The sequence below is a fragment of the Amphiura filiformis genome, unplaced genomic scaffold, assembly GCF_039555335.1.
Source record: "Amphiura filiformis unplaced genomic scaffold, Afil_fr2py scaffold_22, whole genome shotgun sequence".
Classification (NCBI taxonomy): domain Eukaryota; kingdom Metazoa; phylum Echinodermata; class Ophiuroidea; order Amphilepidida; family Amphiuridae; genus Amphiura; species Amphiura filiformis.
Window position 1 is genome coordinate 614,485 of NW_027305486.1, and position 25,664 is coordinate 640,148.

General features: G+C 35.8%; 1 protein-coding gene across 2 annotated transcripts; it reads left to right on the forward strand.

The window, feature by feature from the left end:
- The first annotated feature begins 405 nt into the window (after window positions 1–405).
- LOC140143507 (alpha-2,8-sialyltransferase 8F-like) lies at window positions 406–23,900 on the forward strand. Of its 2 annotated transcripts, XM_072165337.1 has the most exons (7): window positions 414–870; window positions 2,790–3,021; window positions 10,601–10,759; window positions 18,851–18,997; window positions 20,147–20,259; window positions 21,540–21,629; window positions 21,925–23,900. In XM_072165337.1, exons 4-7 carry the CDS (start codon window positions 18,986–18,988, stop codon window positions 22,385–22,387), a joined length of 678 nt encoding a protein of 225 aa, XP_072021438.1. In that variant the 5' UTR covers window positions 414–870; window positions 2,790–3,021; window positions 10,601–10,759; window positions 18,851–18,985; the 3' UTR covers window positions 22,388–23,900. The 2 variants fall into 2 exon arrangements, with proteins under 2 accessions (XP_072021439.1, XP_072021438.1); XM_072165338.1 differs by lacking the exons at window positions 20,147–20,259; window positions 21,540–21,629; window positions 21,925–23,900 and having other exon boundaries at window positions 406–870; window positions 18,851–18,979.
- Window positions 23,901–25,664: the final 1,764 nt, after the last annotated feature.

A 25,664-nucleotide genomic window follows, 5' to 3' on the forward strand; every position in this document is an offset into this window, starting at 1 on the left:
ATGTTGGGGGAAATTAAATCATGTTTGGGGGAAATTAAATCATGTTTGGGGAAAATTGAATCATGTTTGGGGAAATTAAATCATGTTTGGGGAAAATTAAATCATGTTTGGGGAAAATTAAATCATGTTTGGGGAAATTAAATCATGTTGGGGGTTTGGGGGAAATTAAATCATGTTTGGGGAAATTAAATCATGTTTGGGGGAAATTAAATCATAGTTGGGGGAAATGATAGCTGTCGAACACCGTAAAAGTAGCCTATTCATGCGCGACGATCTGAAAAACGATATGCGCGAGTTTTTTTCTGCATGGTGATCGTTTTAGCAGACTTTAGTTTGTTTCTGCATTTCGTAATTATTTATAGCTGCTGCAGCAGAAGCCAAGTAGCTCCAAGTTGTAGGCCTATCACCATAGCAACCGTTTTAATTTCCAGAACGCATTTAGCTGTGTGGTTGTGGAAATGGGTGGAAACAGGGATTGAATTGAAATCACCCTGGATAAAATAGCACCACACGTACAAATACATGTACTGTATTATAGCCCTACTAGAGTTTCACCCAGCTTGGCGCGTCATGCATCGTATAATATTACATGCAACGTGAACTTGACTTTGCTATTTAATAATGACGTCACTAAAGCCTACTTGGATATATGACAACCATAGCAGAAGCTATATGTTTTCTGCTCAATGAAGGCGCTTGAAATGCACATGTGAAACATGGAATGGGTGACTGACGGCGTGTACGTGGCATGGTATGGTCATCATTCTCGTCATCATCATACAGTATATTAATTCACAAGAACAGCGGCTGTACAGCCAGGCTACCAAAAGCGTCCATCAAATAATGCTATCTACATGCTGTACGTGACAGGTATTGGAGAACTTTAATATCAGTGAAAGTTTTGGTATTAAAGTTATCTTTTAGCTTTTTTTACTAGGCCTACTCTATGTTGCATTTTGAAATGTTCACTATTGGCTACTGTTTGTAGGCCTATAGTTTGTCTTATTAATTCAGTATCGAAGTGTTTAGTCAGTGTTACGTGTTATCCGATTATCACCTTGTAAACTGGATCACGCTTTTGTAGTCTCGAACCACGACCGAAACTATCACAACACAAACCAAATGAGCACTCTACATGGCAACATCAGCGTGATCCAGTTATAAGCATTACGTAATCACTTCGAAACTGAATTATTCGCTATATCAGCGCATTGTGTGACGTAATACATCGTTGCCAGGTCAACAACTGGTTCACGCTATGAGATAATATCTGTGTTCGGAACCATGATCAAAATGATTACAACAAAAAGTCTATGGGAGGCTAGATTGCCAAGCGTGAATCAGTAACGGTATCATATTTAATTCACTACGACGGTGAATGAATATTTAGGAAATGGTTGTTAAATTTGTTGGCACGGTTGTTGAATTGTTGTTGCTCGAGAGTCGAGACATTTGCTTTCCATAATTTGACGTGCACAAGGCTCTAGGGATTTGCATTCCCTTGCATGCGATATACAGGGTGTATCACCAAAAAAAATGTTATATTAAATTTTAGATATTTTTTTCCAACTGGAAGGAAAAGTGAGTTCGATTTTTTATTGGCGGTAGGCCTATTCGCCGTATAAGTGATGATGTAACAGGGTTAACAACAATAGCAATTAGGTTAAGGGATCTAAAATGAGCGTTTATTGCGTTTCGACAGTATTTTTTGTGGGACATGAGAGCACCTCAGACCTATCGAATTGCATTCTGAATACGAAGCATGTCTTTCTGATATCAAATAATTTTCATTTTTGAAAATCACAATATAATACAAATTTTATGACAAATTATAAAAATTTGATATTTTTCAAATTTTTGATATATAACAGTCCTCGAAGTAAATTATATAAATCTAATGATATATTCTTAAAGTGTATGTAGCAGGAGGAAAAGCCGACGGTCAATTGAAAATTTTGACCTTTCATATTGAAGATATAGATTTTTTTCTCAAAAGACCTAATTTTTTTTGGTGTTTTGGGAAAAAAATCCATATCTTCAATACGAAAGGTCAAAATTTCAATTGTTCGTCGGCTTTTCATCCCACCTACATACACTTTAAGTATAAATCATCAGATTTATAAAGTTTACTTCAAGTACTGTTAAATATCAAAAATATCAATTTTAATGATTTGCCATAAAATGTGTATTAAATTGCGAATTTCAAAAATCAAAATTATTTGATATCAGAATGACATTCTTCGTATTCAGAATGCAATTCGATATGTCTGATGTGCTCTAATGTCCCAAAATAAATACTGTCCAAACGTTCATACCCCAGCCCTTAAGAAGACCTGGAATATGCATATCATGTTGATCACTCGCACCTATATAAGATTAGTAGGCCTATCTTTGAAAAGAGCGGTATTGTATTCAATCTACGATCGCAGACATACACAGGTGATGAGTGCAACCTACTTGTAGTGCAGAGCGATATGTTAAACAATTGTTTTAACCTATTGTTATTGCAGTTAATCTTGTTACATCATCACTTCTACGACGAATATATAGTGTGATGTCGGCTGTGTAATAGGGGCCGTTTATATATTAAAGCCAGGGCGTGTTTGGGAGTTCAAAAACCCCAACAACAACCATGGTTCAATAAAAAAGAATAGATTTCCCCCTATATAGACCCACAAGATTGTATTTTGGATTTTAAACTCAAAACTCCAATTACGTAAATATTGAACGGACCATTATTCAGAGTTTTTGTTCTAAAGTTCTATAATATTCTTTGTCTTTTAATTAAGGTAGCAGTTAAAGAGAGGAAAACAATGTCGTCATGGTTACGAATTTTCCTAAGAAATTCCTGTCATTGGTTGGTGTCAGCATTATCCTTTACGGAATATGGTGGTACGTTTACCTCGACAGTTCAACGGCTTTTGTATTAAACCGACCAAGTATCCTAAATGTACCCGTATCGGTCGCTACAACTTTACAATCGATGTTAAATACAACAACTATAAAGAGAACCACAGCAAGGTACATGTATTAATAATTTGGTAAAAAATGAATGAATGAATGAATGAATGAATGAATGAATGAATGAATGAACTGACTAAAATCACGGTAGAAGTGACGTAAGGGTGGTGCAATAATTATGTGTACCCGGGGGTGAATTCTCAAAATGGTCTGCCAAAATCGCTTGCCCCCCCCTCTGGCCGTGCCAAAAATCTTTGCCCCCCCCTTTCGACGTGCCAAAAACCTTTGTCCCCCCCCTTTGCCGTGCCAAAAAATCTTTGCCCCCCTTACACATGCAAGATTTTGGGGAACCCGAATTTAAAACCTTAAATTGTCTTATCATATAGTGCGAGTGCAGCGAGCAGGAAATTTTGCATATTTGAACGTGTTCCTAACGTTTTCCTACACCTTTTAGGGCGTAATATAGAAACGGTGCCCAAAATATCTGTGCCAAAATTGCTTGCCCCCCCTTTCGACCTGCCAAAATCGCTTGACCCCCCTTTGACCTGCCAAAAAAGCTTGCCCCCCTTTTGGCCTGCCAAAAATCTTTGCCCCCCTATAATTCACCCCGGGGTACACATAATTATTGCACCACCCCTAATGAATCGGATTAATCAAGTTGTTCTGTTTTCGAGATATTGAAAGATATTTAACATGTTTAAAGAGAAAAGACACCCGAAAAGACCCAAAATATGAACATTGACCTTATGACCCGGGTCTTATCATTAGTGTCACCACTTGTGGAGAATATGTTTTTATAATATTCTTTACTTTTTTTCTCTGTCATTTGACACCACTCCGGGGTTCATACCTTCTTGGCATTGCGATTTTCGAGATTATATGAAAAGGACCCAAAATATTGCATGACCCGGGTCTTATGAGGAGTGTCACCTCCGGTGGGAAATTCCTTTCGCGGATTGGGCTATTCCAGAAAATAGATACACCCCTATAGAGGAGTTTGAATTGACTTCTTGTCCTGTCGTAATTTATTGAAATCCAGATTTTAAAGTGTCCAAAGGCAAACAAATCCAGCAGAAAATAGTTATATCTTCAATTTGAGAGCGCATTTGGGACAATTCCATGATTTTCTATTCATTTTATATTGCATTTCCAAGCATTTGCCAGTGCCATTGGCAACTGAAATTCCGGGCGTTTTTAGAAAGCAAACTTGGAAATCCAAACATTTCTTTTGTTTAAAGTTACTCTTCTATAGGGTGTGTACTTATTTTCTGGAATAGCCCATTTATTATATACAACAATGTTTTTGCGACGCGGTTAAAATGGAGCGACTGAATAATTGCGATATCCATTGAGTAAGTTGGACTGATATTACAACAGCCTAATAAATTATTTGGCTTTTGTATTGCTCTAACATGTCTAGCATTATTAATATGAGTGATCAGATACCAAGATGATTGGACATGTTGGATGTGGATGTTATAGGATTTTGTGCTAATACTTTAATTTTAATTAAAGTATTAGCACAAATAAGCAGTGCAAGCTGTCGTGTATTACATTGTAAGAGTGCAATTTGCAAACGCATCACCAGCCTCGGAGTTTTATTGCGAAAAAGTATGAATTTCCTATAATTTATGAAAGATTAATCAGTCATTTTATTTAATTAATTTAATTGGGCTTACTAAGATTTAAAAAATGAGGTGAAAAAAGCAGTTTACAAGCTGGTGTATGATTACAATGTAAGAATGCGATTTGCAAATGGGTATACCCAAGCAAAACATGAAAAATGCTCAGAACTTCAAAACTACAATTACTACAATAGTAAATTTGGTATCAAATTAAAGAGGTTAGGTACTACACCTGGCCAATTTTAATGCCTATTTTGCATTTTTCTCAATAATTATAGCACATTGGTGACAAGTAAGATATGTATATTATAGGGGCAAGGACTACAACTACTGTACTGAAAATTCAGCCACTCAAAGCAAGTAGTTATTGATTTATTGATCATTGGTTTTCCCTCATTTTTGACTGTAACTCCACAACTGTTGTCTGTGCTGAAATAATATTTCCAGTGCAGTATAGTTGTAGTCCTTGCCCCTATAATATACATATCTTACTTGTCCCCAATGCGCTATAATTTTTGAGAAAAAATGCAAAAATAGGCACAAAATTGGGCAGGGGTGTAGTAACTAGTACCCCCTTAACGTGCTCTTTAAATCAAGTTCTCTAACGGTTAAGTTGGTGCATGTTTACTTTGAATTTGCTTAGAAAAACCTGTTTTTGGCCAAATTTGTTACTTTTTTGAGTACAAAAGACCTACATTTTGGATCTCCTTTGCACATCTTCAGGGTTTTTTCCCTGTATTTAGTTCTAAATTACTCAAGGAATGTTGCAATTTACGTAATTCTATGATTTTTTTCACGTGTTTTTTGAAACGTTTGTTATGTATATAAATTTACATGTATTACTTAATTACCTTTTATCTTTTTGGGCGGACAAACTGTTACAGCACGAGTTACCGTACGGTAGCACGAGTACCATATGTTTTTGCAAGCAAATGTAACACTTTGAAGGGCAAATCTTTTTAAGGTATATCAAAATAAACCTTAGTATATAGTTACTTATCATTAGGCTTTAGTGTTGTTGTTTTTTGTTGTTTGTTTGTTTTGTTTTAGGACCCCCATCAAAATAATAAAAATGAGTGATTTTTTAGCATGTCCTCTGCTCGTAATTACCGTTTTTCACAGCTGTCCCATATCTTCATTTAGCAATACTATCAGTATGATGATCTATAGCCTAGAATATTGGGTAGTAAAATACAAAAAATAAAAGATTCCACTGATTTTAAGGCTGGTGCATAATGTAAAAGGATGCCAAATAGTGTAGTATGAGTAAAGTACCAAATGCATCACCAACCTCCGAGTTTCATTACGAAAAATATATGTCCAAAGGTTGCTGAGTATAAGTAAGGTAAATACCCAGCAAACACAAAACGTTTTAAAACGTTTTAAACATGACCTTTAGGTCTGAACCCGACATTTTAATGTTATTAAAATCCGTTTTACTAACATCAAAAGCCAAAATATAACTTATTTAAAACGTTTTTAAAACGTTTTAAAACGTTTTTAAAACGTTTTGTATGAAAACACACTATAACACCATTTTTAAAACGTTGTCAAAATGTTATCATAAAAAAATTTTGCAAACATATTTTGCCAAATATTTTCTCAACACTAATAACATTATGTTAGAATATTTTGCAGTAAGTTTTCAAAAAAAGTTTTTGAATTTTATGAAAACGTTTTATATACGTTTTATCAAACAAACAAAACGGCTCCAGTTGCGCATTGCAATTTTTTGTATTTACAATAAAAATGTCTAGACCTAAAAACAAACTTATTGTTTTATGTCGATCCTATTAGAAGAATCATTAATAATAATAATGATAACAACAACAACAACAACAACAACAACAACAATAATAATAATAATAAAACAAAGAAAATCATTTTCCTGATAGGTCAGAGTTCAAAACTGTACCAAATGTCCAGTCAAACTGGTCCACAATGCATTGCGAATATGTTGTAAATGCTGAACCAATCTCTTCAATGAAATGTCCCATGTAGTCCAAACATACCACAGCATTTAAGTGTCTCGACGTTTTTCTAAGAAAATGATATGGATGACATGTCCCGTAGGTCACTATATCGAGGGGGTTATGCAAGAAAAGCCTATCTGCAATAGCTGCCCTACAGGCATTTGACAATTTCTGCATTCTATATTGTACACCCGGATTGTACACATCTTAAGGGACCGTTCACAAACATTTGTAAGGGGGGCCTGATGCAAAAAGGGGGGCCCTGAAAATTTTTGACCCTCCTAAGGGGGGGCCCTGAAAAAAATGACCACAAATTTTCCTGGAAAAATTGAGTTTATATGCTTTTCTATGGGGTTTGTGAACGGTCCCTAAATATAGATGACATCTGGCAGCTATTGCAGGTAAGGTGGGGGGTCTTGAAATGCAATACAAGATTATTATGTAGGCCGTGACGTCAAAGTTCCTTAGTACACGTATACGTCATGTTTGTGTGTCCGGTCAACCAGGCCATGGTTAATGACAGTAAAATGTGTTAAAATCATTAAGCAGTTATATATCTGTCAGAAACCAAAGCCTCAAACGTACAATGATTAAAGCAAGACTGACATGACATTACAAATTGTTTTAAAACAAACAAATAAAAGCAGAAACATTATTTCGAAAGTGAGTGGGGGGCTCGGGTCACGATTCCCCGATAACTGTTGAAAATCGCTTCGCTCGCCTTGATTAGAATAAAATTGCTAACTGGTGACCCGATTTTTTTTCGCCAAGACGCTCAAGAAGGGGTACCGGGGGTATAGGGGTGTGTCGGCAGGGGGGGGGGCGTTTACATACACTGTCAGTCCATGGAAAATACATGGTCCTGACCTATGCGAAATTGCTCAAGTCATGCTATAGTTAAAGCATACTGGTCCATATCTAAATGCTTCAACATGTTTACTTGCAACACTTTTATATACTTCTAAGTTCTAACACATTTAAGGTTTGGGAGGCAAACACTAAATTAAACACCATAAACACCCCTAAACACTAAATAATGATAAAAACAAGTATTTAGGTAGCTATATTGCTTTTAAGAACGAAACACACTATAACCATAATAACCATGATAACTTCTCTTCTCTGCTTAGACAAACAGTGTGTTTATTCTTCAAAGCAGGCATGTGTAGATGGGTACAATGTATATTATGTTATATGTTTGTGTTAATGATAAACACATCAAAGTATTTAAATATTAAAATAGCTAAATACTAGGATGTGTTTTAAAATCATTTAGTGTTTCGGATCGTATCATTTTGATTGTGTGTTTAGGAGCGTTTATAGTGTTTTAATATATGTGTTGATACACTGCAAAAACTACGGATAACACTTAATAAACACTATAACGCGTTTATATATAAATATTTATATTCTACACGTAAACGTATACATGGTATAGGAGGCATTGTATACGTTTACTCTAACACGTTTATAGAAGGTTTTATTGATGGATTAGTAACACTTTAACATGTTTTTATCGGTGATATAAAGTTATAAACGTGTTGGAGTGTTTATATATATTTTTATCACAAATACCTCTATAACGTGTTATGGTGTTAATCGTATGTAACACCTCCTATATTTTACATGTAGGCCTAAAATATAAAAAAATATACGCGTTTTGGTGTTTATTAAGTGTTATCAGTTTTTTTTTTTTTGCAGTGTAGTCTCCACTTTGCTTCCACTGGTGTTGACTGCAGACGACAAGTTCAGATTTTATGTTCAAAATTTCCAGAAATTTACATTTCCATGACCTTAATTTGAATCAGCATGACAAATGCATTAATATGAGCTATTGGTCCAATGGTTCTTGAGATATTTTTTGCTATTTTGAGAAAATAATCTCAAACCTTTGGGACTTATTGAAGCGTGCGGTATACTGTTATGCCTAAAATGCAGAGCAGTTTAATTTAAAAATCGCAACATCTGGGTATTGTTTGAACAGGAATAAAAGATAGAGTTGAAAAGTTGAAAAGCCTATTGAAGGATGTTTAATTGTCTCTTCCCGTGAATGATGTCAGCAGCTGGTTTATGGCCAGCAGTTAGAGATTTTTTTCACATTCTGCACGATTCATTGTTTGTTTTGCCTGATATTGTTTCACAATATTTGCACTCATTTCAGTCTGATTTCAATGGCAATGTTAGCTTATTTTCAGCTATGTTTCAGTATTGGGGATCCATATCAATATACTAAGTAATAGGCCCTAATTGTTCGGGTATACACCTTTGCACAGTATTTTGTGTGGGGCCGGAGAGCACATCAGACACACCAAATTGTATTCTGAATACGAGGAATATCCTTCTGATATCAAATAATTTTGATTTTTTTTTTTTAATTTGCGATAAAATACAAATTGTATGGCAAATTATTAAAAATTGATGTTTTTTTTATATTTTTTATATTTATTAAACCATTCTTGCAGTAAACTTTGTCAATCTAATGATATGTAGGCCTACTCAAAGTGTATGTATGTAGCTGGTATGAAAAGCCGTCTATCATGGATATTTTGACCTTTTGTAGGCCTATTGAAGATTTACATTTTTCCCAAACAGACCTAAAATATTAAATTTGATATCAAAAGGATATTCCACGCATTCACGGAGCAATGCATTTTGGTGTCTGATGTGCTCTCAGGTCCCACACAAATACTGTGCAAAGGTGTGTAATCATGGTAATACAATACAGTGTATAATACATTATTTTGTTTTCGCTGTATAAAATTGTATGTTTTTAGCTATTGTAAATCGCGTTGAGTAGTCGTCGTCGTCGTCGTGTCGTCGTCGTCGTGTCGTCGTCGTCGTCGTCGTCTAAATAATACAACTCTCCACCTCCGGAAGTTTAATATTATTAGATTTGTAAAGCTTTTTTAAACACCCGGTTAATTTATATTTCACAAAAAAAAAATACTACTAAAAAAATACACGATATTCATCCATGGCGTTGTCTTTTTAAAGACAGTTCTTGTTCAACCATACAAATTAATAGTAAGAATAAAACCACAGGTATTGAAACACAATATATGTGTTCCATTATCTGTGATATAACTAAGATTTAGAAATTGCGTGGTTTTACTGCTATATATTTAGAACCCATACCTCTTGCGCGTCTGCTAAAACCAATTAAGTTTATCTCAATATCATTTTAAGGGATCTGGAATGAGCGTTTGAGCGTTTCGACAGTATTTTTTGTGGGACATTAGAGCACATCAGACATATCGAATTGCATTCTGAAAACGAAGAATGTCTTTCTGATATCAAATAATTTTCATTTTTTAATTCACGATATAGGCCTAATACAAATTTTATGACAAATTATTAAAATTTGATATTTTTCACATATTTGATATATAACAGTCCTCGAAGTAAATTTTATAAATGTAATGGCATATTCTGAAAGTGTATGTAGCTGGGAGGAAAAGCCGACGATCAATTGAAAATTTGGACCTTTCATATTGAAGATATAGATTTTTACCCCCCAAAAGACCTAATTTTTTTTGAGTTTTGGGAAGAAAAATCCATATCTTCAATACGACAGGTCAAAATTTTCAATTGATCGTCGGCTTTTCATCCCACCTACATACACTTTAAGTATAAATCATCAGATTTACAATGTTTACTTCGAGTACTGTTTATATATAAAAAATATAAATTTTAATCATTTGCCATAAAATGTGTATTACATTGCGAATTTCAAAAAATCAAAATTATTTGATATCAGAAGGACATTCTTCGTATTTAGAATGCAATTCGATATGTCTGATGTGCTCTCATGTCACACAATAAATACTGTCCAAACGTTCATACCCCATCCCTTAAGTGTGTATACCAAAATTGAGTGTATAAGCAAAATAAATCTTATACATGGCAACAGAGAGCTAGATGAAAAGATCACACAATAGATATGCCTATATAAATAGATAAACACAAAAATAATATCATAAAGCATTTAAAAATTTTTTTTTATCATCCTATTTTATCTTTATAAAATTTTATCTACAACAGCATTCCGGCTACAACACCAAACTCTATCAATATTTTCTATGAGATGCAAGATTTTATCGCATCGATACCAAGGAGACCTGAAGCCAAAGTGTTTGCTAATATATCAAACATATTATCACATCCGTGGAAACACAACGAAGCAAGGTCCAAATATTTCAAGTAAGTAGTACATACCCAGCAAACACAAAAACGTTTTTAAAACGTTTTAAATAAGTTATATTTTGGGTTTTGGTTTAGGTAAAGACATTTTTATAACATTAAAATGTCGGGTTATATAAAGGTCATGAAATCGTTTTAAAACGTTTTGTATGAAAACACACTACAACAATATTTTTAAAATGTTTTCGAAATGTCATTGTTAACTATTTTTGCAAACACTATTGGCCAAATATATTGTCAACACTTAAATAACATGTTAAAATATTTGCACCCAGCAAACACAGAAATGTGAACTCTTAAAATGTTTTTTACAAAACGTTTTAATAACATTTAAATGTCGGGTTATATAAAGGTCGTGAAAACATTTTAAAAACGTAAATGTAAATATTTTGGGCAAACATTTTTTTTGCAAAATATTTTTTCAACCCCAAAATAACATTCTGTTTAGAATGGTTTGTACCAAGTTTTCAAAAATGTTTTTGGAATGTTATTAAAACGTTTTATACCCTTTATATAACCCGACATTTAAATGTTTTCTGTAAAACATTTGTGTTTGCTGTGCAGTGAATTACCAACAAATGTTTTTAAATGTTATGAAAACGTTTTATACCATTAATGTACCCTTTATATAACCCGACATTTAAACGTTTTCTGACAACCTTTTATAACCTTTTGCGAATGATGTCGAAAACGTTTTGTGTTTGCTGGGTAGTGATAATGTAATTATTGTTAAAGATAAAACACATTCGTTTTATATTAAATTACCAAAAAATTAAAGTGGCAATGATTACCAGGTCCAGCAGAGCGCGTGCGTGTTAGGCTTGTAGGCCTATATTTTGATTGTTTTTTCATGTTCTATCTTCTGAAGATAGCATTTAAAATACAGCGTAATTATGTTATAACAGCATGATTTATTATACTCGGAGTTTCACGCCTAAAACGGCGATCATCAGATAAATAGCTGAATATAGCATTTATATAGCATGTCATCCAGTGGGGCTGGTAAAATTGACAAGGCTGGCAAAAACTATAAATAGTATCAAAGCGCTTCCGTTGTCGTTAGAACAAAGATACTCAATACTATGGCAGCTGCTATACAATGCCCAAGGCATGCTCATACTTTTGGGTGGCGCTCAATGGGCAATATTATACTCCTAACAGCTCCCCATTTCACCCCTTCTGGAGAGAGACAAGTGAGGCAAAGCGCCTTGCCAAGTGCACTACAAGACGATGGCACCGTCGGAACTCGAACTCGCAACCTTTCGATCGCGAGGTAGAGCCCGTACCGTGCCCACCGAAAGGGAGTTTAAACATAGCATTATAACACCTTCAATAATTAATGGGAGGTAGCAGGTAGGGTATTTGTACTATGAGAATTTAATATTTTAGACTATAATGTAATAGTAGTTGCCACGCCATGGATATTGTCAAATTATGTTCAATTATATACAGGCTTTAGAACAGTCAGTTTAATCAACATTAACTCATGAAGGATTAACTTGCATTAGGAAGCCTTGTTGTTATGGTAACACGTTTGTTGGTCGTGTAATACGTTAGGCCTGCATTACTTTTATTTTATCACAAACTGTCATTACCCTGGGGGGGGGGCATCGAAAAATTTTGGTGGGTATGCTCCCCCGGAATTGTGAGGTGGTGGGTCTTTGGGAGCTGACGGCGTACCGATAAAAGGGGGTCTTTTGGACATGTTGGAGCTGCGAACAATTAAAATGTGGACTTTTGGAGCTGCGAACACAGTCCAAATCAAGGGTCTTTCTTGGCTTTCTGATTGAAAATCGCCTGAAAAAACCTTTCAGAGCTGAAATTATCAAAATCGAGGGTCTTTCGGAGCTCTATTTTGGTCAAATATAGAGGGTCTTTCGGAGCTGCGAAATCCAAAAAGAGGGGTCTTTCCGGGGGAGCATACCCGTATGGTCATTTGTGTTGAGTGCCCACCCGGGGTCATTACAATAACTGATTCGCAATTATTTAGAAAATGGTAATGTTATATTCTGTAAAGGCCGTATTAAATTAATATTTTGGTTCTCGTCCAGAGGATTTTCATAAATTAATGAGCGAGGGAGGGAGGTTTTTATTCTTTAATGCAAAATTAGCATTGTTAAAGTTATAGGCGCGTAGTTTTCGGTCTTTACTACGGTGTCTGATCTCCGCCAAACTCCCCCTTTTATAATTCATATCCCCAAATTTTAGTTTTCCCCCTTTTGCGAACCGGCTTTCCCCTTTTTCAAATATTTCCCCTTTTTAACTTTCCCCGTTTTCAAATAGTTCCCCTTTTCGACTTTCCCCCTTTTCGACTTACCCCTTTTCAAATAGTTTCCCCTTTTCGACTTTCCCCTTTTCAAATAGTTTCCCCCTTTTCGACTTGCCCCTTTTCAAATATTTTCTCCTTTTCACTTTTTCCCCTTTTCAAATAGTTTCCCCCTTTTCGACTTTCCCCCTTTTCATATAGTTTTTCCCTTTTCGAATTCCCCCTTTTCAAATAGTTTCCCCCTTTTTAATTTCCTTTTCAAATAGTTTCCCCGTTTTCGAATTACCCCTTTACAAATAATACCCTTTTTATTTTCACCCATTTTGTAAAATTAATAGTTCCCCTTTTACAAATAATCCCTTTTTAACTTTCCTCCCGCTTTTCACAAATAGGTTCCCATTTTAAATAGTTTCTCCCTTTTAAAATAATACTCCTTTTGTTTTTAATACTCCCTTTTTGTTTGGGTACTCCCCGTTTTCCGTGCGTAGGCTTTACCAGTAAGCCTGGACCCTGGAGAGTACCGTGCACTCACTAGAGCTCATTTCGCTACAGCCATTATTGGAAAGGCGTTCTACATGAATGTGGATACCAACGTAGGTAGATTTATAGCCTGTTGTGCAAGCGCCGCTAAATTCAATGGGTTAGGGATCCGTCAACTTTTATGCACGTTTATAGAGGGGCTGTACAAAGAGCAAATCCGATATGATTGATAAACCAAATGATGTTCAGAATGTTAAACGGGTGAAATGGCATGCATAAATATTTATGCTGGTCAAATTCATAGCAATGATATTTGAAAGTCTGTGAAGAACTTGTCTATAAACAGGGATATGTCAGAGACAACAAACAACTGGCTGCCATTGTTACAGAAGCCTAGATAATAAGAATTGTTTGTGCTATATAATTATTCAAAAGTTTTTTTTTAAAGTTAGCACCAAAGTTTAAAACAAGCGGTCTTAACAGTGAAATGACAATAAAAGCATACATTTATAAAACGGGCCTGGACAAAATGGGCATTGCATATTTATGACAAGTGTGGCTGTGTGATTTTATGCAACTTTATTTTAAGCCAGTTCCGAGTAATTTTCTCTATTCTTTGTTTGTCAACAATCCCGTTAACAATAAAAATGTGCTTTCTAATCAAAGGCTCTATGGCGTAGGCCCTATATTCAATTGACCAGACAAATGAACCAGGGACTTCGGTCAGTGGTGCACGCCTCAAAAATCCAAAAAGAATTAGTAGGCCCTATATGTTAGATGAAGAATTAAGTAGCAATTAAGGGGGTACCGTAAAATGGGGTAACTTCGGTCAGCGGGGTAACTTTGGTCGGTCAAATATATTTTTTTAAATGGTCATATTTTCGTACAGCAATATTGTTTTTAGTCATATTTGGTGTCAATTTGTTAAGAAATATGTTTGGAAGAAATAATAGTCGCTCATGTGTAATTTCCTTGAAATTTACGAAAAAGGGATTTTGACCAAAATCTGCATTTTTTACATTTTTTCAGAAAAATAAAAATCGATATTTGTGAGCAAGTATGTGTGTTTGATTAATTTTGCAAGGTGTCAAATGTCACAAAAACAACAACTTGCCCATATTCAGCGAAGATCAATTTTTTGATTTTTTTCCTTCATGGAATGTAATACTGTGACCAAAGTTGCCCCAAAGGCGGGGTAACTTTGGTCAGGTCATTTTTAACCCCTAGGGCACCCTTACAAAATTATTATAAAATCTTTTTCAACTTCAAGGTGTAGAAGGAACCCTAATGTCACAAAAAAGAGTTAATTAGAAATATAATTGGTTTTGTTTGGAAGCAGTGGTTTAAAAACTCTGAAAAGTGCCCAAAGTTACCCCAGTTTACGGTACTACACCCCTGCCCAATTTTGTGCCTATTTTTGCATTTTTCTCAAAAATTATGGCGCATTGGGGACAAGTAAGATATGTATATTATAGGGGCAAGGACTACAACGACTGCACTGGAAATTTTATTTCAGCACAGCCAACAGTTGTGGAGTAACAGTCAAAAATGAGGGAAAACCAATATTTGATCAATAAATCAATAACTACTTGCTTTGTGTTGCTGTATTTTCAGTACAGTAGTTGCAGTCCTTGCCCCTATAATATACATATCTTACTTTACACCAATGTGCTATAATTTTTGAGAAAATTGCAAAAATAGGCGCAAAATTGGTGTAGTACCCCCTTAAGCCTAGTCTTTTTTTAAAGTCGAGACAAGTCCAAAATAATAACGATTAATAAGCCAATCTAATTGATTCGAATTCCAATCTCCTGGCCTTTTCCTGGGTCTTTATTTAGTTGCATGATATAATTCAGATTATGATTTTTCTTAAATGTAGATCTATATCCTATAGAATTCATAAATTACATAATAAGTATCATTTTATTCATTTTATTTAGCTCAAGAATTTGTATCAGACAATCACGTGCTTTCAACGTGTAGGCCGGACCTATTTCAATATCGAAGTACATGGGACGTGAATGCACGGTACTATAGATGGTCCGTGCCTACGCATCGTGAAAAGGGGAATAAAAAAAAAGGGAGTAAAAAAAAAGGGAATAAAAAAATAAGGGAGAAACTATTTTAATGGGGGAAAAATCTGTAAAATGGTATTATGTAAAAGTGAAAAGAAAATTCGAAAAGGGGGAAACTATATGAAAAGGGAGATATTCGAAAAGGGGGAACCTATATGAAAAGGGGGAGATTCGAAAAGGGGAACTATATGAAAAGGGGGAAATTCGAAAAGGGGAAACTATATGAAAAGGGGGAAATTTGAAAAGGGGAAACTATATGAAAAGGGGGAAATTTGAAAAGGGGGAGCCTATATGAAAAGGGGGAAATTCGAAAAGGGGAAACTATATGAAAAGGGGAAATTCGAAAAGGGGGGAACTATATGAAAAGGGGAAATTCGAAAAGGGGGAACTATATGAAAAGGGGGAAATTCGAAAATGGGGAAACTATATGAAAAGGGGGAAATTCGAAAAGGGGGAACTATTTGAAAAGGGGTAAAGTCGAAAAGGGGGAACTATTTGAAAAGGGGGAAAGTCGAAAAGGGGGAAAAGGGGGAAATATTTGAAAAAGGGGGAAAGCAGTTTCACAAAAAGGGGGAAAACTGAAAATTTGGGGAGATGAATTATAAAAGGGGGAGTTTGGCGGAGATCAGACACCGTACTTTTCCAACCAAAGTATTCTTGTTCCAACAGTGCCCTTTTTCCTTTGAGATTCTGAGAGATGACCGGAAACAAGCACATTCCGTCCACAATCACCCGGCACAATCACTACCCTTTATACTCCACTCCCAACGTCCAATATATTAAATAAACACATACAATAATAATACCTGTTCCTAAAATACACAAATCTGGATTTTGATGAATTTTAGGGTGTTCTTATTTGGCGTATGACTTGTTGATAATGGGCTTTTTGATATGAACGGTGGTATTAATGTTTAAAAAATGTTGACATTTACACAGCGCTTAGAGTATGTCACATACAATGCCCAAGGCATGCTAAATACCTTTGGGTGGCGCTCAATGGGCAATATTCCTAACAGCTCCCTATTTCACCCTTGGTGGAGAGAGACAAGTGATGCAAATCGCCTTGCCCAAGTGTACAACACGATGGTACCGTCGGGGCTCGAACTCGCAACCCTCCGATTGCGAGGTAGAACCCGTATCGTGCCCACCGAAAGTGAGTTAAAACATATTCACTTTTAATTCAGATTTCCACTTTCTCGCGATATTTTGGAGTGACAAAATACCAGTATTCCATCCGTTAAAGAATTAGGCTATATTAGGTACAAATATTTGCCTGTCCAGTCCTGTCCAATATTAATCATTATTATGTTTTGTTGAATCCAAGTGCATGTAAAAATATTGGATCCAAAACATAATAATGATAAGATTGGATGCTTTACGTCCAATATTTATTGGTCTCGCTATGAGTTTTAAAATATTAATATTTTGAAACTCATAGCTCGACCAATATAAATGTGGGCTCAATCGATCCAATTTTATACCAAAACGGTCCATTTTGTCACTGATCACTGAAAAATTTATTTTCCGCATAAAAATATCGGTAAAAAATCTAACGGTGGAGATGCAAATATTTATTTTAAGACACAGAACATCAATAGAAGCAAATGGGTAACTACTCGCTAGTATAGTTGAAGCAGTAAAAAATAAATAAATAAATAAATGTTTTATAAATAAAATGAATAAATGATTCATGACATTTTAAAATCAGATTCTTTTAATTTAATCTTCTGGGCAAAACATAGGCTACTGCAGATGTTTGATAATAATTTCAATATCCATGTATCTTTTTTTAAGCTTATCAAGCTACTCTTAATGCCTGATTTGATGTTTGAGATAAGAAAATATATATTCAATATGCGCATATTCTCCTAAGTATGAAAAATTATTTAATCCTGGCTTATTATATTATACGCCTCGCAGTATTTTGGTTGCTTTTTTAAAATCACGATAGTGTGTAATCATATAGACAATATTTTCTACTGTCTGGGAGGTAATTCAATAGGCTTTACACGTAACCATGGTAACCTTTATAGTAACAACAAGAAACCATTGTGTTTATATCCATGCAGTCTTTCAAATTTTTAGGTGATTTAGCTTAAAGCCATGCTTAAAGCCAAGCCAAGCTTATAACATTTCTGTAAAAATAGATTAGTATTTATTTTCCATAAAATGTTAGCTTTTACTGTCAGATATGTCCCTTTTAATTTTGAGCCGAACAAGTGAGGTAAAGCATAGAAAATTGGAATTTACTACTAGCGCCCATGCATGTTACTCCCGCGGTTGTAATACGGTACGATCCTCGGGGGTGTGTGTATGTGTATCCCGCACGCCGTGTACGTACTGTGCATTCGTGTTTGACTAATATTTCCATCGTAATAATAAAACGCCGGTTCCATCGTTTTATTCAAAATCTCGGATCGTTTTATTCAAAATCTCGGATTTTGACAAAACTACAGCACCTAAAGTCTTGATTTTTGCAGACTATCTTTAATTGACTAAAGTACATTACAATCGTGTAAAAACCAGAATTATAAATTTTTTTGAGGGCGTTCTCCTCAGCAAATGTTATAATATGGCTTTAAAGCTATAATGAACGGTTTCCGTCAAATTTTAATTTTGTTATTCTTTACTCAAAATGCTGCAATAATTTATTAAATTATCATTAGCAATAACGGACAGGAAGGGGGGGGGTCTGTCAATTTTAAGCCGAAATAATGAGGTAAAGTGAAAGAAACCCCTTTGGACATGTTGGATATTTTGACCGTTGAACATGCACGGAGTTCTACATGTTCTATCATTGGAGTAAAAAGTGTTTTTAGGGGGAAGTGTTATCTTTTGTTCAATATAAAAAAATCTGTTTGGATGAAGGCATGGGAACATTCGGGGTTTTGACAAAAACCAATCACAGATGCCGTATTTTCCACTAGTCACCAGCTGGAAGCTCACACATCTCTTATGATGCTATGCACTCAACCGTGTAGTATAGTGTAAACAAAGACTGTGTAGAGACAATTCACTGCTTGTTTGGAAGCTCTTGGACGAAATTGTGCGCTCAGGTGTATCGAGGTGGAAACTATGCATAGATGCGTTTAGAATCCCTTTGTAGCCAAACCTTTCCATGTTTGAGAAGTTTTCACCAAAAAATGGTTGAAAATGCTCAAGAAAATTTTGTTCAAAAATCATTAAAAAAAGCCTGATTTTCGCCCAAGCTTCTAATATTTTTGGTGTTTAACCACTTTAACGATTGTTTTACATGTTTTGTTATAGATTGAAGTTTGAGACTGAGACCAACATGAGTACAAGTCAACATATAATGTTAACGCAAGAAAACACACCGTTAGATTCTCTCATGAAACGGTCATATCGAGTTCTACAGTAAAAACTACGAAGGCTATATTCGATATGCTTCCTAAGGTAAGGATATTACACGCAACTTAAAGAGAGCCCCGCCAGAGCAGTTCTTCTGGGGTGAACCAAACCTAGCTGGTTATCAAATTAATCAGTGATGAGTTTATCTCTGAATTTGACAGGTGCTAATTGATGCAATAACATTATAAAACATCAATTAGCACCTGTTAAATTTAGAGATAACCTTATCACTGATTAATTTGATAACCAGACAGGCTTGGGTCACCCCCCAGAAGAACTGCTCTAGCGGGTCTTCCTCTTTAAGAATTTTGCGGTTCTCGGCTTACTAAGTCGGGCCATGAGTTTCTAAGTTGGGGCTACAGCAGTCATCCAAGCTATCAGCTGTAATATATTTGCAAAATGTTAAGGGGACTGTTAGGCAAGAAAATGACTAAAATGAGTATGTGTAATTTGAATTTTGCAACTTATTAAATTCAGCAGAGTTTTTACCCCATTAAAATCTGACATTGCATTGCAAAGTTTGCGCTATTTGAAGTGAACATAATGGTGTCGAGAAATATGGTAACATTCGTTCGTTTCCTAATACATGCACTTGAATGCATTTATTGTTTTTCAAGGTGTGTTACGTAAAAGAATTACGAATAAAAATATTTATACCTGGCAATTACAACATATTATTTATTTAAGCTTTATTATTATTTATATATATGAGTTTTGCCTCAACAAATTTATATTCTAGTATATTTATAATATATTTCATAATTTCTCACCTGGCTATTATTAGTGGCTATTATTAGTAGGCCTAATTTTTAAAATGGTAATTTTATCAGTAATTCCAGGATTTTTCAGGCATTGTAAGTCCAAATGACTTGCAACATGGCAGAAAGGTGTAGAGAAGAACAGAGCCCTTTTTTCATCATCATCATCATCATTGACATCTTCTGTTATCTATTCTTCAGCCGGGTGCCACCACAAAACGTTTTCTTTTTCACAGGAAAATTGATACTCTGTGTCAACATAGATTTCTGTATTCAGAGTCTATGGTGTCAATCATTTTATTATTTTTCAGAAGTTTTACATCAAGAAAATTGTTAACACTACATAATATATTTTATGCTGATACAAAACTGCTGAAGCTTACTGAAACATCCAAACATTTGAATTTTCTATTTTTCTATTTGACTGACCATGCAGACATCTTTATTGTCTTCATCGCCATATGAAACATGCAGTGTGGTTGGTAGTGGCGGAATCTTAGCTGGGTCTAAATGTGGACAGCTCATTGATAGTATGGACTTCGTTTTCAGGTAAAAATGTGAAGAAAACAGAAAAACATAATTATTGTATAAAAATGTACGATAGGTGGTACTACACCCCATGATAAATTTGTGACTATTTTTGCATTTTTCTCAAAAAATAATAACACACTGATAACAAAATTTATGTATATTATAGGGGCAAGGAATCCAGTTACTACACTGGAATTTCAGTGACTCAAGACAAGTGGTAGGTTATTTATGATAAGAAAAGAGGTACCGCTAGAATGTACCTCATATCTTAACATAAATAATAAGCCACTTGTCTTGAATCACTGAATTTTCAGTGAAGTAATTGGATTCCTTGCTCCTATAATATACATAACTTTTTAAATTGTGACCTAATCAAAATTAGTCACAAAATTTATCAGGGGGTGTAGAACAACCTCAATATCAGGAAATTGAATATTGAGATGGTGTTGTAAGGAGTAGGGCAGTAAAACAGAGATGCAGAGAGCAGGACCAGACGCGAAGCCTGGGCCACTCACCAAAAATTTGGTGACGGGGATGTGCGGCCACACTGACCCCCATTTTTCAACTCCCTAACACCCAGTGACCAGCTTTTTTTGTTTCACTGAACTCCCTCTCACCCAATGACCCTTTATTGTTTTCCTGTTACCAAAAGACCCACTTTTTTCACAAAAATTGGGAAAAATTTGGGAACATTTAAAATTTTTTTTAAATTGTCGTGTATTTTTGAAAATTTTGAATCAACTTTTATATTTTGACACAAAATTTTTCTCAGACTTACTGAATGACCACTTTTTTGGTAAGATTTTCCCCAGTCACACGGAAACGCCCATTTTTAGGGCCTTCTCACTGAGAGACCCATTTTTTCGGTGTCTATGCTCTCACCGAAAGACCACTAGTTTCGAACAGCTGTCCGCACATCCCAGTCACTTCCGAAGTCGAGTGCCTCCTCCCTCCCCCCATGCAGGGGTAGCGTTAACCCCCGATTGGGGGTGAATGACCCCCTAAATTTAAAAAATATTAATTTTTCACCCTCCATATATTGGGAATGTGCAAGCTCGGGGGTAACTCTGACCCTCTACTTTTGGACCTTACTCCTACCCCTGACTACACTGCAAAATATTTTTCACCCCCGAGATTTAATTTTCACCCCATGTATTTGGATTTTCTGCAAGCTCGGGAGTGAAAAACACCGGAAAACAACCCCCGACTTTCGGGCCTTAATGCTACCACTGCCCCGAAGTAGGAAAAATAAAGTTTGACATGAAATAGAGATTTATATAATATCTTTTTTTTTTCAGATTCAATCTTGCCCCAACAAATGGGTATGAACAAGACGTAGGAAACAGGACGAACTTAACCACGATGAACCCGTCCATACATCGAGGAGAGTAAGTTAGGATTTATATAAAGATTTATATATAGATTTATATAAGGAACTCGCACACAAATGCACCGCGGAGTCTAACGGCTTACCGATTGAGCTAAATGTAGATACATATAGCACTGGCTTCTGTGTTGTACTCTGATACCTGTATGATGATTTTCCAAATCGCTACGCTCGGTGCTCGCTCCGCTCGCTATTCGAGAGGAGTCGCGGTTTGTGAAACGGGGCTAGTTCTAAATACATACTCTCATGATGTTATACTAATACTTTCGTATTTTTGTTTTCATATGCTTTTGTAGGTTTGGAAATCTAAAGACTTCAGAACAAGTGACAAACTTTACTCGGATGCTAAGTGGTCAAAAAGGTTTTGTTTGGACGCCTGCATTCGGGTTCAAAGGTTACTACAAAGATAGCTTGAAAGCGATCCAGAAAGCTAATGGTTCGAACCCAAATTTAACTTTCATTTTGGAGGGCACAAAACACTTCAAAGCATCTCAAATATTTTGGAAACAATACGGAATGAAGAAAATGCCTTCCACTGGGTTTTACATAGTTAATTGTGCACTTGCTTTATGTAAAAATGTCCACATTTTTGGATTTTGGCCTTTGAAAAAGACACTAGATGGACGGATCGCCCCGTATCATTATTACAATGAGGTCGTAGGAAAAAGTCATGATTTTTCAACGGAATTAAAATGGATTTTAACAATGCACCACTTTGGTCTACTAAAATTACACGTTGGAAACTGCACAGATGGATGAAACGGATAATTTTATGAAACATATGGGGAGATTATTTTCCCAGATTATTTTCTGCGTCTCTCATATCACTAGGATCCACAACATGCTCATCTATCAATGCACAGTTCGTTCTTTAACCCCAATACATTTAGTAGGCCTACATTCATTGTATGACCTTTGAAATTTTGAGTACAAAAACTCATACCCTGCAACTTGAGGTCAAATTTTGCACTACGATTGTTTAATTGAGGTTATTGAACTATGCCACTGGGATGAGGCATTGTGGTCCATAGTGTATCAAGTGTTGCGTGTAATGTGAAGCTAATCAAACGTCCATCCGGGTGAGCACCCCCGCAATTGGGCGATTTCTGAAGATTTTCCCCGTGCCTTTTTGCCGTGTTTTGTCCTAAAAGAAGCCAATGGTTAAGAAAAAAAAAGAGTAACTGTTCGACATTGGCTCCCGCGACTTTGATAGGCTGATGTCCTATGCTATCCAGCGGTTTAAAGAATAAATTGGGCGACTAATTGATGACTTGACCCGCGATCATGGCGATTGTGGCTGTAATTATGGCAACCATGACTTCCACCAGATTACAGATGGCCGAATTCTGTTATGAGGCTTGATGAATGGGAAACACGAACTGGGTCATAATATTTTTTATTCCTTTTGAGTAATGGATGTGATTATGCAGAGGGTGATTATGCTTGGTTTACTGTATGAATTACAACGACAGAATATCATTGCCATGTGTGCGGTAACTCGACCAAATCAGCGACGACAGACAGACGATGCGATTCAGGCCAACTCGGCAACCTTTATACACTGTAAAAAATATTTTACTCAACACTGAGTAAAAAGGTCACAGCTCAACAGTTGAGTAAAAAATTACTCAACATTGAGCTCATTATAGGTCACAACTCAACTGTTGAGTAAAAAATTACTCAACATTGAGTAATTTTTTACTCATTTGTTGAGGTGTCTAAAATCTTTCACACAGGAAGTTTGAATTTTAAATGGGGATAATACCTGAATGGGTGACTCCATTGGAAATATACGCCCCTGTGTGAGAGATTAAGGTTATATCTCACTTAAGGGATGTATGGATTTCAATTGGAAAAGCCCTATTTTAAATATTATTCTGATCGCTATTGGAAGCAGCATTGTTCTCAAAGTGCTGCTGACCATTCCTACAATTGGCACTTTCCTGCCATTGATGGGGTGTACATCGATATCACGCCCTTCTTGACCTCGCTTTCGTTATTTTATAATCACGTGCACGTGATACCTTTCTTGTATTCGCTTTCGTTATTTTATAATCACGTGCACGTGATACCTTTCTTGTATTCGCTTTCGTTATTGCGTGATATCGATGTTCACCCCATCAACGGCAGGAAAATGCCAATTAGTGGAATGGTCCATAACTCAGCCGAGGTGAACCGGATAAAACGGGACAGGAATCTGAGAAGTCTGATTTTCGAATGCAGGAGGAAGTGTCTATACAGCAATAACACCATAAATATCTTTATCATACATTTTATTCAATTGACAAGCTTCTAAATATTTGACGATGGGTTTAGCGACCTAATTAAAACCAATATGTGCCTGATAATATTGTAGAGCTTATTTTGAGAAATTACCAATATTGAATGAATATTTATGACTTAAAGGCCTTTGCAGTGATTTGCTCACTCATCCGGAGGATCGTAAAAATCATCAAAATTCAGATTTTGGCAACTTTGTTATAGTCCGTAGGCCTATACCTTCCTCGAGTCAGTAAAGTAAAATCAAATTTTGAGATTTAACACTGTTGATTTTTGCAGGAATCTTAGGGGGCTGGCATTTTCTTCGGAAGGGGGGTCACAAATATGTCGGTGACCGGAGTCAATTTTTTATGACCCCCTATCGCGGGTCGAAAAATTTTATGATCCCCCCCCCCCCTTCCAACTACACAGACTCAAGAAAAATTATTCATTGCCGGAACTAAGGCGCGGAGCGCGTCAAAACTTAAAAGTGAAGAAAGTGTGTGGAGCGCGTTAAAATTTTTATTGTAAGTGTAAAGAAGGCGCGCGGCGTGTAAAAATTTGCATAGATTGTATGCACATTTCGATTACGAAGTTAAGAATGCGCGCGCAGTGCGCGAAAATTTTGAGTCACCAGCCCTTAATAATTCTATAACCTCTTCTACTTTGGGTGTTAAAAAATTATAACCCCCTATTTTTGGTCTGAAAATTCTATGACCCCCCCCCAGTATTTTTGGGACCCCCCTTCCGAAGAAAATGCCAGCCCCCTTATGCTACAGGATGAGTCAAAAAAGTGCAGTAGGACTAAGAATTGATATTTAGGCCTACGTGAGAACCAAGTTGAACATTTCCCATTGTTGAGCGTTTTTATAAATGTCAGACTCAATAATCACCTGTGAAAAAATGAAGTGAATCGCAACTACCGTTTAATTTTTATGAATCATTTTACTGCGATACCCAATTTAACCCTTTGTCCACGATGCACCATGTATTTTGAATGAGAGCACACAATGCGGAATAAAGACACCAGATCTGAAACTGACTTTAACCTAAATCAAGGTTGATTTTTGCGTTCTAAAGGAATTATTCCTTTTTCGGTTCAAACTAACTTTCTAGCATAAAAGTTCTTTATACCTCACCCGATACGACTCCACTCCTCTTTTCACTTGCACAATTTTTCTTTTCCCTGCAAAACTTAATGGATATTCTGTAATTCACACCACTTCAGTTTGTACGCATTTCCTTTGACATTTGAATAACATTTAATGTTTCTCTTATTAGAATGAACATTTTTAATGTAAAGGCAAATGTGAAAATAACAACAAAGTAATGTTTCTTCTACTTAATCAAGACCATGGACAATAAAACTTTGGGTGCTCCGTTTACTTCAGTGCCAATGACGTTAAGAGAATGGCAGTTTTAATTGTTCCAAATGAAGACCAGAGCACAAGAAGACCGTAAGTCCAATTTGCCCCTCAACATGTATACACTAAAGTTGCGTATGTAGTTTCGTATAGTTTGGTAATGTTTTATACATGTTCAGGGGCCAAAGCAAATCTTTCACAACCTTTCATGATGTTTTCACCCTGGAACATGTATTAAACATTTATAAAACCCTAAGAAACTACACGTAACTTTAGTGTATACATGTTGAGGGGCCAAGTGGACTTACGATCTTCTTGCGCTCAGGTCTTCAAAATGCTTGACATAAACTGTGGTGATCAGCACACTGACATTCAAAATGTAGATGTTTCGTTACTAACATTAAAATGGGGTG

Excerpts from the sequence above, each read along its gene's own strand:
- LOC140143507 (XM_072165337.1), top strand. Across the intron at positions 20,260-21,539 it reads AGTATGGACTTCGTTTTCAG|ATTCAATCTTGCCCCAACAA; the intron begins GTAAAAATGTGA and ends TTTTTTTTTCAG. Across the intron at positions 21,630-21,924 it reads CCGTCCATACATCGAGGAGA|GTTTGGAAATCTAAAGACTT; the intron begins GTAAGTTAGGAT and ends ATGCTTTTGTAG.